General features: G+C 31.1%; 1 protein-coding gene across 5 annotated transcripts in view; it reads right to left on the bottom strand.

Annotated features, from left to right (window-relative positions):
• LOC143044407 (paladin-like) overlaps window positions 1-16841 on the bottom strand; it is a 127843-nt gene that overhangs the window by 56783 nt on the left and 54219 nt on the right. For 4 of the 5 annotated variants that reach the window (XM_076216410.1, XM_076216411.1, XM_076216413.1 and 1 more), the window contains one exon: window positions 2373-2530. In XM_076216410.1, coding sequence (XP_076072525.1) covers window positions 2373-2530 — 158 coding nt within the window. Of the gene's footprint in view, window positions 1-2372; window positions 2531-7107; window positions 7179-16841 lie in introns of those variants that run through there. The other variant, XM_076216414.1, reaches the window with a different exon arrangement.

Here is a 16841-nt window from a genome sequence, read left to right on the forward strand (position 1 = left end):
AGGTTGTTGTCTAACTACTTGATATAAGCTTCATTTCCTTCTTACTTCTATTATGACTATAAATTTAACTGCATAATATCCATTTACCTAGAATGTTAGGTTTTCAATTAGTTCAAACTTTAAATGTGAATATATGGTTAGGATTGTTGTCTTTAACTGTTGTATTGTTTTGTTTTTTTCTACTTATTTCCTTTATCTAGAACTGTGATTAATTTATTTGCCAGCACTAAAAAAGGTTTTACCAAGAATGATAGGATTTTCATTTGTTCTTTCTCTAAAGTTACCATATATATTATGTATCTGTCGTCCTAAGACAGATGAAATAGGAATAATTTGAAAGGAAATGAGAGCAACACGTTATCTGAATGGAAAGATGTCACAGAGATCATTACACTGACATTGAGAAATATAAATTTCTCGTGTAATTGCATCCAATATTTCTTATGTAAAGAGACCTATCCCCTAGGCTAAACAGTACTAGAATGAACAGGAAACCAATAGATTTTGGACTTGTAGAAGTTCCAAATAAGGGGAAGTGGAATTAACATTAATCATAGCCAATTTACATCCATTATAACTCTTATTACTGCTAAATTATCTTAGTTCTACTCAAAGGCATATTGCATTGAATAATAAACAGCATGTACATTTTTTTTTAAAATGTTAACAAGACATTTTGTGGTGAATCAGAATGCTAATGGTTTCATTATGTAAAAAAGTAGAGATGTGATATGATTGCCAATGAGACAACTATCCACTAGAGTTTAACTGTAGAGGAAATCAGCAATTATGATGCCACTGCCCTATTTTCAACACTGAGAAGAACAAAAATACAGTAAATGTCCCTACATGAATATTAAGAAACAATCAAAATGTGAAAGGCCTTATTCATAACTAAACAATTATATAAAAAACCAAATATGACAGAAATTTAACTAATTATGTTCTTTTATGTATCTTGCATGGTTACTGATTAATTCTTTTATTTTTTTTTTATTGATTATTGTTTATTGATTAATACATGCACCATATAACAGCTTTTATCGCCTTTTTCTTCAATAACATTGATGGTGGAAAAAATAAGCACAAATTAAAAATTAGTTTTTTATGTTTCACAGAAGAAACTGGACAAAAACCTGACAGTGGAATATATGTGATTTTTCTATTTACATGATATCAGATTAAAGAAGATTTTTTGAATGGTTTCAAATCATATGATGTTATCAATAAATTATTAATTTTTCCATGTATGGGCAATAACTTAATTTCTAACATGATTTTCCAATTAGTCTGTTAAACTTAATTAATCAAAACACAGAGAATAAGTTTACAGCTGAAAGGGTTTCTTAGAATGTTACTCTCCAGAGTATATAGCAGATTCATCTGTAAAATTATATTAAAGAACCATGTCTGCCAATGACAAAAATTATTCAAATAACCAATAATTGCGATATAATTTTTGTAAAACTGTCCAAAAGTTTAGACTATATGCTAAACTGATTCTTACTAAGCATAAAACAATGAAATCAGAACACTTTTTTTTCCTGTCCATTAAAAAGGATTTGAGACTATAATTATACTAGTATAGCATGCATAGACTGGAAGAAACATAAAAAAATTCCATAAAAAAAATTCCAAGATGAAAAATAAGAATTTTCACAATCATCCTAATAACTTTTGAAAAAAACCATAGATAACCTAGTAAATTAGCACTCCATTGATTAACTTAAGTATTATCCTTCAAGCATGACTACTTAAATGATGTTATTTACTTCGTATTTTCAATGTAATTAAACATCAACATCTATATCTGTTGAAGTTACAATTAGGATTAAAATGTTTGTTTTTTTCTTCTAATGACTCCAAGGTCATATACGAAGTCACTTAAGAAACGAATCTGACATATCTGTTACTAAATTATCAAAAGTTCTAGCTGGAAGTTCAAATACTAAAGCTAATAATACTGATTTATTGTCATAAGAGTCTCAATTATATAAAGATAATGGTTATTGTCTAGACTACTAAATTCCCAACATAACATTCACCAGATATGCTTAAGCACAAAACTTGAAAACTTTCCAAAACCACAAATGTTTGAGAACATAAATATCAAAAGGACCTGTACAAAACAGCTATAATAATCGAATGTAAATGTTGCTTGGAAGAGTTGAACCTGAGTTTGACAACTACGAACAGAAGGACGAACGAACAATGGTATACCATCAACCATAAACAGGAAAAGGAGACTGACAAATCTTTCAGGATTGAAATCTTTAAAAAGCAGAAGATTTTAATTTCTAACATGGTGGACAGAGCCTCAGGGCTTCAAAACTGAAAGATATTGACTCTCTAGTTGTAGGTTGACGACGTACCTTTATCAGGGCATGTTCTGGCATGTTATCAGCAATACTTCCAAACACAATGGGCTCTTTAAAGTCTGAGACATGCTGGAACTCTTCTCTACAATTATGGATGATGATGGGAGCTACTTCATTGGTTCTCACCAAATGTCTGTTGTTCTGATTCACAGCTGTAATGATAAAAAAAAGCAAATACATGTAGTTAAAATGAATTTTATTCATATTTATTCCACTGAATTCTAATTTACATGTAAACCCTGTATAAAATATAAGCTCATAACTTTTTTAATTTTTTGAGCATGAAGCACTTTTCGATTCACCTTCTTCAGGAAGGCTCCAAGCCAAATATTTGAAGACCTTGGAATTGTATCAGAGCCGAAACATCTGGAGAGTTACATGACCAAAAAGGAGATAAAAACTGACCAAACCATTCATGGTCAACTTTGCCTATCACTAACATTCTTTCATGTTTCTTTTAAAACATTACATTAAAAACCGAAATGAATTGTTTGTTAATATATAACTTTGTCAGAGATCTCCAAGGATGAAAATTGAACGATGGAGGAACTTTCACCATTACAAACCGTGTCTACGCTGTACAGTGTAGCTCGATCGGAAGTATTTTATCCCTCCATACAAGGAATGGTGAACATGCTAATTCATTGCTTATTTAAATTATATTTATTTGAATTTTCATTATAGAATTAGAAGTATCAATATTTTCATTTATTGCCGTTTTTAACCATTCAAATGCCTAGTCTTCATGGTCCCCCCTTAGTCGAGAATGACCAAAAGCTGTCATGAAGGTCCCCATGTAGATTTTTGGTAATTGTTATGGGGGTTAAAAATCATATGATGTGGAGCTTATTTTTCATGGACACTGTCAAATTCAGAACCGGTATGGCTGATTTGAGGCAACAACAAAACGATTCGTACGGGTTATGTTAAAGGTTAAAGAGATTTGTAAAGCAAACGTTGACAAATGAAAAGGTTTTTAATGACTTTATCTGGCAAATTGATGCTGTGCAACATGCATCTTTCGAGTCTGAATAGAAACCGGAAACGCGGATGTATCAACTTGATTGTAAATAAAGGCAACAGTAGTATACCGCTGTTCAAAACTCATAAATCCATGGACAAAAAACAAAATCGGGGTAACAAACTAAAACCGAGGGAAACGCATTAAATATAAGAGGAGAACAACGACATAACACCGAAACGTAACACACACACAGAAATGGACCAAGCATCAGACAAAACACCACGAGAATAACAAATATAACATGAAAACCAACTACATGAATTTGGGATGGACAAGTACCGTGCCACGTCTTATCTCAATATCTCAAAAATAAGAGAAAACACAAACGACTCAACGTTAAAATGCAACACACACATAAACGAACAAAAATATAACAATGGCCATCTTCCTGACTTGGTACAGGACACTTTTAAAGGGGAATAAAAGTGGTGGGTTGAACCTGGTTTTGTGGCATGCCAAACCTCGCACTTTAATGGCAAAGTTAAATATAACATTGAAATGACAACATAATATTACAGGACTACAATACAAATAAATAGGAGAACATATTAGACAAAGAAAAACATGATTAATAGATAACAAAAAGCATCAGGTTTAAAATTCAATACGCCAAAAACGCGCCTTGTCCACACAGGACTTATAAGTGACGCCCAGATATAAAAGATCGAAAGTGAAAAAAGTACAAAGTTGTACAGCACTGGAGATCAAAAGTTGAAAAGGTTTCGCCAAATACGGCATTGTTTTTATGCCCGGGATATCACATTCTTATTATATAGAACAATTCATGCTATTGCAAACAGTAAATTTTATCAAATGAATATGAAAGAGATATACATAAAGAAACTGAAGTATTAACTAATTACAGAAAACTAAACCCGAATACATAACGCCCAGATATAAAAGATCGAAAGTGAAAAAGGTACAAAGTTGTACAGCACTGAAGATCAAAAGTTGAAAAGGTTTTGCCAAATACGGCATTGTTTTTATGCCCGGGATAAGAACATCCTTATTATATAGAACAATACATGCTATTGCAAACAGTAAATTTTAACAAATGAATATGAAAGAGATATACATAATGAAACTGAAGTATTAACTAATTACAGAAAACTAAACCCGAATACATAATGCTATAAAAGTTTAACACAGAATAGACACACCCGAATCAGTCCAGGCGTCAACGTAATTACAAAAATGTGACGTCACATACGATGGCGAAAAGGTACAAACGTTATGCCACATTTGAATATACGAAATGAATTCGGAATTACGATACGATATTTCTTTACAGGAAATATTTAAGTTTTTACTTTTAAACTTTTAAAGTAATTCTAAATTATCGTTACATCAGTACTCGAGTTATTTGCGATGAAATAATATATACTGTTTTGCGTCTTATTTTGTATTTCTTAAAAAAGGGGGATGCTGATTGCGTAAGTCAAAATAAAGCGCGTGTTCGACTTGTTAAACTGTTTTCTTTGTAACTGGATTATTAATTTATTTATTTAATCTAAATTATCATAATCATTTGCTGGAACTTAGTTGATTAATTCGACAAATGAATCGTCTATCCTCAGATAGTATTCTCCTGTCTGGTTTGTTGATCTACCTGTACAAGCTCAGGTACAAGTGATTAGCGATCTTAATCCGGATATCCCTCAGGCGTTAGAACTGTATTGGATTATAACATAAAAAGCCTAAGGGTTATGCAATTAGATGCATTTGATTATAATTGATAAAAAACAAAATGGCGTCGGGCTACAAAAAACGATGAAGTTTTGAACAATGGCGGAAGACATTTTAACGATGGCGCAAGACAATTTAACGATGGCGCGAGTCATTTGACGATGGCGCAAGACATTTGAACGATGGCTAGGGCGCCATCGTTAAACAGGCTATGGAGATCCCTGCTTTGTATGAACCCTGTGCATGAACATTCTAAATTTTTAAGAAAATTTGAAAAAGCAATGTGAACACTGAAATGACAGTAAACATGTTCAACTCACCCACATCCTGTATGTGCCTGTCCCAAACATGTTCAACTCACCCACATCCTGTATGTGCCTGTCCCAAACTGGGGCCTGGGATTCATTATAACATAAAGCAGGCAGTTGGTTTACTGGTTTAAAAAGTTTTACATTCGTCATTAACATTTAGGACTATCCATAGCTTTCTATGCTGTTACATTGGTTTTGCTCATTGTAGAAGGCCGTACAGTGACCTATAGTTGTTAAATTTTACCTCATTGGCTCTCTGGTGTAGAGTTGATCATTGGCAAACATTTATTTTTTTTAATTCTTACATGGTCTTTTGGGGGAAATAAAAAAACCAGGTAATTTCAAAATGTATCATTATTATAACTATTCCATGTCATTCTTGAATATTTAGAGCCACGTTTAGAACTGCTGGAAGACAATCCTGTCTGTATTGAGATCTGATAATTACTGCTAAAATGTACTATTATAGTCTTTATGGATTCTACAAACACACGACAAGCCTTCTAACTAAAAGTGCATTAATTAATTGAGCAGGTTTCCTGTTGCACATTAAAACAACTAAAACAATTCATCGTTAATGGAATATAATTGCTGATTTCTGACTCTTCACCATGTTCAATGCCATTGTAATATAAACATAACACAATATCAATTAAATAAATGCATGCTAATTGTATTTGACATCCAAAGCCCTTTAGCTGTGTGCTATCTTCAGAACCAGGTACATTACTTAATGGTCTGGTAACAAGGAAATCATACTCTTGGTCAGATCTCACATCAAACAATATAACACATTCCATGGTTATTATCAAGCTTTTTAATGTTCAATTCAATCAGGACACTTTATTAATATTCAATTCAATCAGGACACTTTATTAATATTCAATTCAATCAGGACACTTTATTTATGACTTGTTATTTCCTTTCCCTTTTAATTTATAAACAAAATCATTTCCTGCGATTTTTAGATGATCATTTTATCATTATACTTCTTGAATTAATTAATAATCTTCAAAACAGTTTCTTTAAGGTAGTCAATAATATATATAGTTGTATTCTGAAAAAGAGCAACTAGTTGGACCTTGAACAAATGATTCATGTGGTACAGAACACTACAGGGAGATAACTCTATAAAAGTCAGCTGAACGTTTTAATCAAATTCCATTGTTAATGAAATATATTAAGCTTCTCAACGATCAAAATAAGTGTATATCAAACTGCTTATCCAATTTGGATTTTCTGATTAAGTGTGTGCTTCCAAGTTTTTTCTAAATTTTATTAAAATTAAAAAAAAACCAAATAAATTTTAGTGAAGATGTTTGGTAACTCTTAAATCTTGCATTAAGCTTAACTAAGCGTTCAATAATAAGTTACATTTCATAGATCATGTGATTCCATAATTCTGATTGGCAGAAAAGAATCAGGAGGGATTTCAAAATTATTTATTATTTCCCAATAAAATGAGACTTCTGTGACTGCAAATGCTTTCCATAACAAGGCTTAACCTATGCATAGGAAAACATAAAATCTTTATTTATCTCATTAATAATTTCAATGTTATAATTGTTACAGCATAAATTATAGATCAATATAAGATTTTGAAACTTATAACATAAGATTTTAAAAGAGTGACCAATTTTGTGCACAATTTGTATAACTTTGCCACGCTTCCTACAATAAGTGCTTCAGTAAACAATTTTCAACTTACATCAAATGAGAAAAAGAAGCATAGTGGCTGTATTCAGTGAAGCCCTCAGAATATTAATACAGATCTTGTCACAAGGAATTAATGGATTGAGAAAAAAATACCATCTTCCATTGACTTTTATAACATGCCCTCTAGGTCTTTCATGTAAGAAGTTTATTATATAATCATGCCAATTATTAAAAAATAAAAAGTTATATCTGCTTGATTCACTTACAAGTATCATTGCAAAAAGATGATATTAGATAATTTGTTGTAAAATACAACCATGACATAATTTACAGACAAGGTTTAAAAAGAGTCATATATTATATGGTCAATGATATTACTGTCATTCCACAATCACCTTTGTGGTATTTAAATACCTATTGCCTGACCAGTATAAAAAATTGTCAACACAATTTGTCCATTTAAATTGTATGATAGGTATTGTGAGAGGTCATCAACAGGTGGTCATTTAACTACCCAGTAAAAAAAAATCACTAAAAGGTAAAATTTAAATGACTGATAGATAGCTTGCTTTCCTCATGTATCATGACCAATGTCCTGAATAGACTATTCTATTTAGAGATGGGGCATTTTAGGCCATTTCTTTTTGTGTCTCTTTACAGTGAAGATGGAAATTCAATCAGTGAATTTAGTTTATAAAAAAAGGAGATATATGTTTGCTTCATGGTGTTTTAATGTGGGATATATTTTAAGTTTCTGATTCCTGATATGGAATTAAAGTGTTTGTGAAATGGATTTTTTTGGATAGCCCATCTAATTGTGAATAATTCTACAAGATGAATTATGTGTGGCTTGGTGTTTTATAATGGGATATATTTTCATGTTATATTACGATTCCTGAAATGGAATAGTAGTAATTCTAAGTTTCATTTAATATTCAGGATCTTCTTCAATCGGAATTACTGTGAAAAATTTATTTTCAATATATCAAAAAAGTACAAATGGCTTAGTGAATAGAAATTTCAGTGCTTTATTCTTCATTATGAAAGTGGGATTTACCAGCAATGATTTATTTGTGATTGTTATCCAAAAAAAAAATTTACAATAATTATCTTTGTTAGAAAGAACAAATAGTGTATCAAATGTAAAATGTCCCATACCTAAATAGAATAGTCCATTCAGGACATTGGACATGAGGAAAGCAAGCTAGCTATCATTCATTTAAATTAGTTCTGTTAAAAACAAACCAGGTAAATCTACAGGTAGTTAAATGACCACCTGTTGATAATAGCTCTCACAATACCTATTGTACAATTTAAATGGACAAATTGTATTGGCATTTTTTTTAACTAGTCAGGCAATAGGTAATTCACTACCACAAAGGTGATTGGATACCCACAGTAATTCCTAATTTGACTGGTAGGACTACAAAAATGTTTTCCACTTGGAAAATTAGCAGAAGCCTTAGGAATTTGTATGAAGATTGTATGAAGATTGTGTACATAACTTTACAAAAAACTTGTCTTGTTTATTGGAAATGGTGACAACCACCTTTCAAATTACCACCTCATATTTCAGATAATTATCTCCCCTTAATGAAACTCGGACCTGAACTGTTAGATCAGATGGCACGGACATATATAGTCTCAGAGTATTTAGTTCACTTAAAACTGTATCTTGGGATTATAACGTTAGCCAATGAAGAAACTATGTGTGATATATTAATCCAGCAGTTTAATGAAGTAGAATCAATAATTTAGAAATTTCCTGCTGTTAAGATCACAGAGCTGGTTTCAGATAAACATCAATTATAAGTTAATTAATAGAAAGACCAGAAAGAAGTTTCAATTAACCACTGATCACAGAGAGGAAATCAGTGTATATACATCTAGTAATGAAGTTCTTTATTTAGCTTTTACCCAATTTCAAATTATGGAGAGAAAAAAATGCTTTTAGCAACTGTCAGCTGTTCTTGTGTATAGAATCCTGATCAAAGTGCACTTTTGTCAGGATTTGATTAATTGAACATAAGTCATAAATAGTTGTTGTTGCAGATATATCATTAATAATCATTGCACTTTAAATTGACTGCATAATGGATTTTATTATTAATTTCAATTCTAAAATGATATATATTTGCAAAAAATCATTATTTTTAAGGACAATAAAGCCTCGGAATATAATGAAAAATTGCATGATTGAAACAATGATAGACACATTTGAACATGCAGCAGCAGCACAATTTGGAGTTTAGTATGGCGTTCATTATAACTGAACTAGTATATATATTTGTTAGGGGCCATCTGAAGGACGCCTCCCGCTGCAGGAATTTCTCGCTACATTGAAGACCTGTTGGTGACCTAATCTGCTGTTGTCTGTTCTATGGTCAGGTTGTTTTCAATATTCATATATATACTACCAATCTATATTTCATAAAAATGGAGGAAATATGATGCATGAGTGCACATTTTTGTGTAATCTTCCAAAGGTGCACTACTCCTTTAAATATATATTTGATTGGCCCTGATCTTTAAGACATTGTTAATACATATGTATATTCCTAAAAGAAATTTCTTAAAAATCTTACAATAGATGTAGGATTGAGTCAAGCACTAAAAAGACTTGATGGACATCCAGTATTTACATGTCACCCACTCAAATGTTTTGGTGAGTGATGTTAATTACAAATACTGTTGCCCTTGGCAGAAAAGATAACTGATGCTGTTATCTGGTCAGTTTTTAATCTTTCTACATAGAATATGGTCAATAAGGATGCATCTTCCTTAAATGTAATGTTATTTACACCTACTCATGAATTTTTATTGTAACAAAAATGATACTTTCAATACAATCAGTTCCGTACTAATAGTTTGGACATTTTTATAGCAATTCAAAATAATGACAGTTCCTTCACCATGGAAATGACTATAATATATCTATACAAACTGATAAACTCATTTTGTCAGAACAACATTAAAGTGGAGTTAAAGTCTTATAGGATTGTAAGTATGTTTTATTTCATCACCTTGCACTTTCACATTTTGGCTGAACAATTTGTTCAATATTTTGACCAGTTGAACAATTTGGTTTAATAAAACAAATTACAATTTGGTCAAAATTTTGAATGAGTTGCAATTACTGAATAGCAACACTATATAACAGTCAAGTCACTGTAATATGTAATTTTTAAAATTAAAGCTGCAAAGTGACCATGGAAACTTTGGAATATAACTAACATTTTGATCATTTTGTAGATGATATAACTATAAAAAGACAACAACATCCTGGATAACTGCAAGGAAATGCTTTATTCTGGTCTACAATGTTTCGCCACTTTACATCTTGATGTTGTTTCGTAGATTGTTCAATTTCTATTGTTTAATTCTAACAGGACCAGTTAGACTGCTTTTCTGCACAAGACCTGATCATGTGTTTTGCCAAAATAAATGTACAACAGGAATTGCTGCTTAAAATTTATTAGTTTTGGTTTTTACATTAGTTGAATTTATTGTATTTTCGCTTCAAAATAACAATGTTGTAGAAATTGTCTGCCAAAGATTTTACATAATAGAATCAGTATGTCAATCTAAAGCTTGATTTAATCTCACAGTGTAATTGTCATCCTGCAAAATAAATTTCTGTTGATGACAGAAAAGGATTGTAAAGAGTGAATTGACGTTGATTTGCCGAGCTAAAATTAGATTAAACCAATTTAGTGCCACCAACTTAATTTTTTTAATGAATTTCAGTTAGCTATAATACATTGAAAGTTGGAAAATGTCTGCATGAAAAATTATTTCAATGGAACCGCCAATTAACTGTTGCAAAACAATTCAATTCCGAATTCTTCAGGAAGTCTCCAAGACAACATTTTATCTTAATTGTTTCACAAAAGACATGGAAATATCGATAACAGTGCACATCAAACTAGTTAGTATATAACGCCTCCCTTTAGACTTCTGCATTGATGTAGAAATAATTGACTGTTTTGGAGATTCAAATAGAAACTACATTTTAAAGTTCTTAATAAGACTTTATGTAAAGAAAGATATTTCAATATTGGATATGATATTCAGGGTAAAACTATTGCCATATATAGATGTTAAGGTGGTACCAAACTGTTATTTGGCTCCTTTAATTTTCATATAATTTTGACATATAGTATTTACTAATTGATCAATTGAAAAAAAATACAATTTTTTTTAACTTGATCCACACTTTATGAGAACTTTTTTATTGGATATATAGCAGTTTGACAAATTGAGAGGTCAATATTTCCTCTACACTAGAATGGGATTAACACATAAAAGGATAAAATGGGTATATGTCGATGAGATTGAGATGGGAACTAAAAATTCACATTCTGATGATTTTTACAAAGGTTGTCTCCCTTTAGTGTTATGTACCAACTTTAAACTAATAATCCCTTCATGTCTTTTGTTTATCTTATCTATTTAGTTGCCATCTCAATCTCATTGACATATACCCATTATATCCTTTTATTTATAACTAAATTTTATCCCATGGGCTTCAACAATCGGAATAAATTGAGACAAGACAGTAATCATAATGCTAAGTGAACAAGACATTGAGCATAAATAATGACAAACAGAAATCTGCAATTAAAGTACAACAAGAATGAGTCTATAGTGCTCAGATGCCCCATTTGCACTATAATTGTCTATGTTCAGTGGACCATAAAATTGGAGTTTAAACTCTAATTTGACAGATCATATCATAGTTGAAATCATCCCTTCGTAAATTTTACGGATGCCATCACGAGTTGGTTGACCGTTATGGAATAACCGTTTCACAAATGATATTGGATATGTTCCTTACGTCGTAACTACAATCTCCTTCACTTTCATGAATGTGACCTACCGAATTAGACTATTTACCGGATTTGTTATCACATAAGCAACACGACGGGGGTCACATGTAGTGCAGGATCTGCTTACCCTTCTGGAGCACCTGAGATCACCCCTAGTTTTTGATGGGGTTTGTGTTGTTTATTCTTTAGTTTTCTATGTTGTGTCATGTGTGCTGTTGTTTGTTTGTCTTTTTCATTTTTAGCCATGGCGTTGTCAGTTTGTTTTAGATTTATGAGTTTGATTGTCCCTTTGGTATCTTTCGTCCCTCTTTTATAGGAAACATGTGTACTAAATTGATTGGACTCCTACTTCATCAAAAAGTACCTTGACTAATAACTTTAACATGAAGCAGGACAAACAGACGGAGGAATGGACACACAGACAGAAAAACATAATGCCAATAAATTGGGCATAAAAAAAATTAAGGAATACAACCACTGAACATCTGCCATGTGGTTAAAGGTCAGAATTAAGGGAGATGTGGAAAAAAGTCCCAAGCTTATCAACCCAACAACACATTAGATTAATTACTGTCAAGATATTTATAAAGCTCTGAATAGTATGTTTCATCATGACACACAATAAGGTGCTATAACTCAAAAGCATATGTTAAGATGTCCTAACATAGAAACTGCATCTATAAAATTGTACTCCCTTTATTTATTGTTTTAATTCAATGGAGATATTCAATGCATCAACGTTCTTTTTAAGTCATGCTCAAAGATTAGTTGCATCTAAAAGATTTATTTCTCAGGGGATTTTCAGTACATTGTTCCATGATGATTTTTCTTTATTTCTCTATTGTGACTTGCATAAAATGTTGTTGTTTAACTAAGGATTTCAATTCTAGTAAAATCTTTTCTTAAAAATCAATATGATCATAAATTTTCTTCATTCTACCACTATCTACAAATGTAAGACATAAATATTTAAAATATACATCTGATATGCAAAACAAGTTGTTTTTGGTTTTAAGGTTAAAGTGAAAGCCATTATTTATTTATCCCCATTGATTTAAATATTCCAGGAACACAAAGTGATTCTGACTACCATGCTTAAATAATACATCATGTTTTATGTTTTCATGCCTCAAAAAGAAAAAAAATCCAAATCACTTCTTCCAAAACTTCAATCAAATCAAATCAAATCAGCTTTTTATTGTCATATAAACCAACTTAAATATACGATTTGTGACAAAAACAACATTAACATAATGACAAGACAAAAGCATGTATAATCTTATTAAACAAACTAATGAAAGCAAACTTCAGCAGCATATGAGATGTCTTAAAGTCACAAATGAAACAAGAGTTCCAGGCTGAAATAAATACCATACTGTTTTTAAGAAGATGAAGTCAAGAACAAATACTCCTGGCAAACAGAAACTTAATAAGACATATGTGTACAAGTCATGAAGCATCTAGGTCGTCTACCTTTGAAATTAAGATTTAAATAAATGGTTTGATTTATTGATTGGTATTTATTATGCCACTTCCAGATCTATTGTGGTATTACACAGAGGTCAGCTTTTAATGATGGAGGAAGCCAGAGTCTGTGGAGAACCACAATCTTAGACAATTATGATTGATGCCTGAAGCTCACCTAGTAATTCCACTACTAAGACAACTTGGTCACCAAGGCTCTTAAATAAATTATTTACTCTGCTTGAGCCATTAGATTTGCATCTCAAACAATTTTCAAATAGACGAGACTCAGTGAGGGAATAATGACAAAAACATGTTTTTATACAAACATTTCAATATTACTGATATTTATGAGGAATTACTCATTAAAAGAATAAAAAATTATTGAACTTTAAATATTTTTTTAAATCACAATTATAAGTGCATATACATATATTTAATACAATATGAGTTTATCTCTGTTTGAATAAATAAAAACATTCAATGATATTGAGAACAAAACACTGAAAGATATTAAGCCGACAATAATTTCTCAAAGCAATTTATTTTTGAAATCGTTTCAGACATCAAAATCACTGTCTTTAAATCTTATCTTGTTTTTAATGATTTTTCCTTTTTCAGAAAGCCTATAAATGTTGGAATATTCAGATTATTTTCTCTCAGTCATTTAATCCTCTCATGTTGTTAAATAAAATATACAAACTAAGCAAATCTGTCTTTATGTTTTATTTCTAGACTCCACACTACTTTGAATTAGCATTTGATGATGGTATATAAAAAGTCAATCCTCCAGATGTTTTTAGATTGTTGTTTGCTTGTTATTGGCCTACATGTATACCCAACATCTTATGTTTCAATTCATGCCATAAAATCAAGACCTTTCAAAAACTGAGACAAAATATGCAAATTAAAGAACAAGTTTAAATCAATTCTAAAACAGTTATCTGGAATACAATGAACATCAAATTTTTTCAAAGGCTGGGATTCTGGTCAACTTTTACTGGGATCAGTGTATTGATTGTTTAGGTGTCAGACTACCAATTACTTACTCCGATTTAGAATGTATGTAAAAGTAGCCCTACTCTGACACAAAATAGTGCTTTTGAAAAATGTCCTCGCTTACTTTTAAAATAACCAACAAATTACAAATGAAACTTTTGGTGAATGTATTTTCCGTATACGGTCGTGTATTGTCCGCATTTGTGTATAGTCCGCATCCCCTCTTCATCCCCAAATATCGAGGAAAAAGTCTAGTTCTTTTGTATAGTCCAAGGCAACTTTTGACAAGATCGAGTCCACGAACAATGATGGAAAATGCCGAATTTGCGGTATTTTTTATATATTTTTTTTTGTCGAGATCGGCAATATAGTACATATTGTTGTTGAAAAGATCGATAGTCAGTTAAAACTTATGATAAGTTTTTGAATGGTATCTTTAAAGACATGTTTTTAATCTTTGTTAAAGACCAGCAACACAGTAGACCATTTTAAGCCATAATTTACTTTTAAACCAAGATTTTTAAAGTATGGCCTAAAACATGATTTTACTGTACTCCAAAGACAATACATTAACAATAGAAATATCTATTCAAATATTGAAAAGTTGTTTTATATGAAAGGCAACATAGACTGGGCTATGCTTCATTAATCTGCAGTAGAACATCGGAAATTTCAATCCCTTGGAGAAAATACTACCAATTATGTGATTAAATATCACAGCATCAGAAGAAAAGATTAGCAACTATCATATAGCAAATAATTCTTATTAATATATTTGTTTTTGAAATATAATTTAGAATGGCCAATTTATTTCTGGAATATGGTAAATTATGATGAATTTCCGTTCTATATTACGAAAAACCTATCCCATAGACAAATATTTTATGCAAGTTTGGATATTCCCTTTGTAAACTTATTAATAGCGAAAATCAACAAAATTAAGCTGTTGGTTCAATTAAGAATTGAATGCTTCTTTTTGTAACTTCATTGGGTTGTAAAAGCGTTGACCGAAGTACATTTTGTATGAAGCACAGACTAAGCGCTTCATTTTAAAAATGTGCGCACGGTCAACGCTTTTACAACCATATGAAGTTACAAAAAGAAGCATTCAATACTTATAATTACAATTTTTTTAGCTATGATAATGAAAACACGAATTTATTATTGTTTTATTTAATTCACCTGTGCACTTTATTGTGGGACAACGTGTTATCATGAATGAAAAGTTTTATTGAGTAATGCAATTGCTTAAGGAATAACATGTGATGTGCAGTTAGCCAATCAGAATAACGCAGTCTGCACCATACTTTTTCAACTACTAGTCCGAAGACTAATATTCTGACATTTTTCTTATTGGGCCAAACAAAGTTTTGCAAAAACTTACTAGTCCGAATGAAATTTTACTAGTGTGGGGCATCGGACTAGTGGCTAACCGTGCAGACTGATAACGTATTATAATGAAACATACATGTAATGTAATTATTTTACTTTAACTTTACAGTACTGTGGATTCACTTATTTTCTTTGGTACCAATATTTGTGGATTGAGGAAAAGTGGCATTTTTCATTTGATTTCATGGTTTTACCAATCTTTGCATACAAAATGCATTAAAAATGTGTTGAACATTTGAATGTGTGGTTCAAGTGTATCCATCAAACAGGTATCCAACAAATAAGAATGAATCAGTGGCGGATCCAGAGGGGGGGTTCCGGGGGTTGGAACTCCCCCTTTTTTTTGGCCGATCAATGCATTTGAATGGGGACATAAAGTTGGAACCCCCCATTTATCCTGGGTTGGGAACCCCCCTTTTTAAAATGGCTGGATCCGCCCCTGATGAATCCACAGTACATAATTATTTATCATATTTTCTTTACCATATATGGTATGTTTACTTTAATATATTTTAAAGGGAACATTTTTCAACAATAATGCACTGTAAACTTAAGTGATTTAATTTTCACAGAATGTTAACTCTGCCATTTCTAGAGCCAAACTTGTTTACAACGTTTCACTTAGTATTTTTTTTGTCAATTATACTGATTTTCCCTCTGGATCATTATAATGTAAATGGATTTTTTAACAATTCTATCTTCATTGTGAATTAAGGGAAAATAACTCCCTGAAGGAAAATTCCCACTTTGCACAGTATTTCAGTTTTGATATAAAAGCTCTTTAGAAAACTGATAGCGACTTTAATCAAAACCAATTGCAATTAAATGTGTTCCATTTTATTAGCCTCTGAAACCATTATATTTGTATGACAATATGTAGTGTCATTTGTTAATAAAAATAATGGTTTTTAAAAGATGGATAATTTAGATTAGCTTCAGGTTCTGAGTTTGATGTCGTAAACATTCAGTGTGTTACAAAATCTTAAAGAAACATTTTTGGATATTGATGCATCTTTTATACTCTATTATTCGATAGATAGAAGTCCACAAACTCTTTTTAGCACAATTATCCTCATCTTTAATCATTTTCTTGTCAAATACT

This window comes from Mytilus galloprovincialis, chromosome 9 (assembly GCF_965363235.1).
Source record: "Mytilus galloprovincialis chromosome 9, xbMytGall1.hap1.1, whole genome shotgun sequence".
NCBI classification, from domain to species: Eukaryota; Metazoa; Mollusca; class Bivalvia; order Mytilida; family Mytilidae; genus Mytilus; species Mytilus galloprovincialis.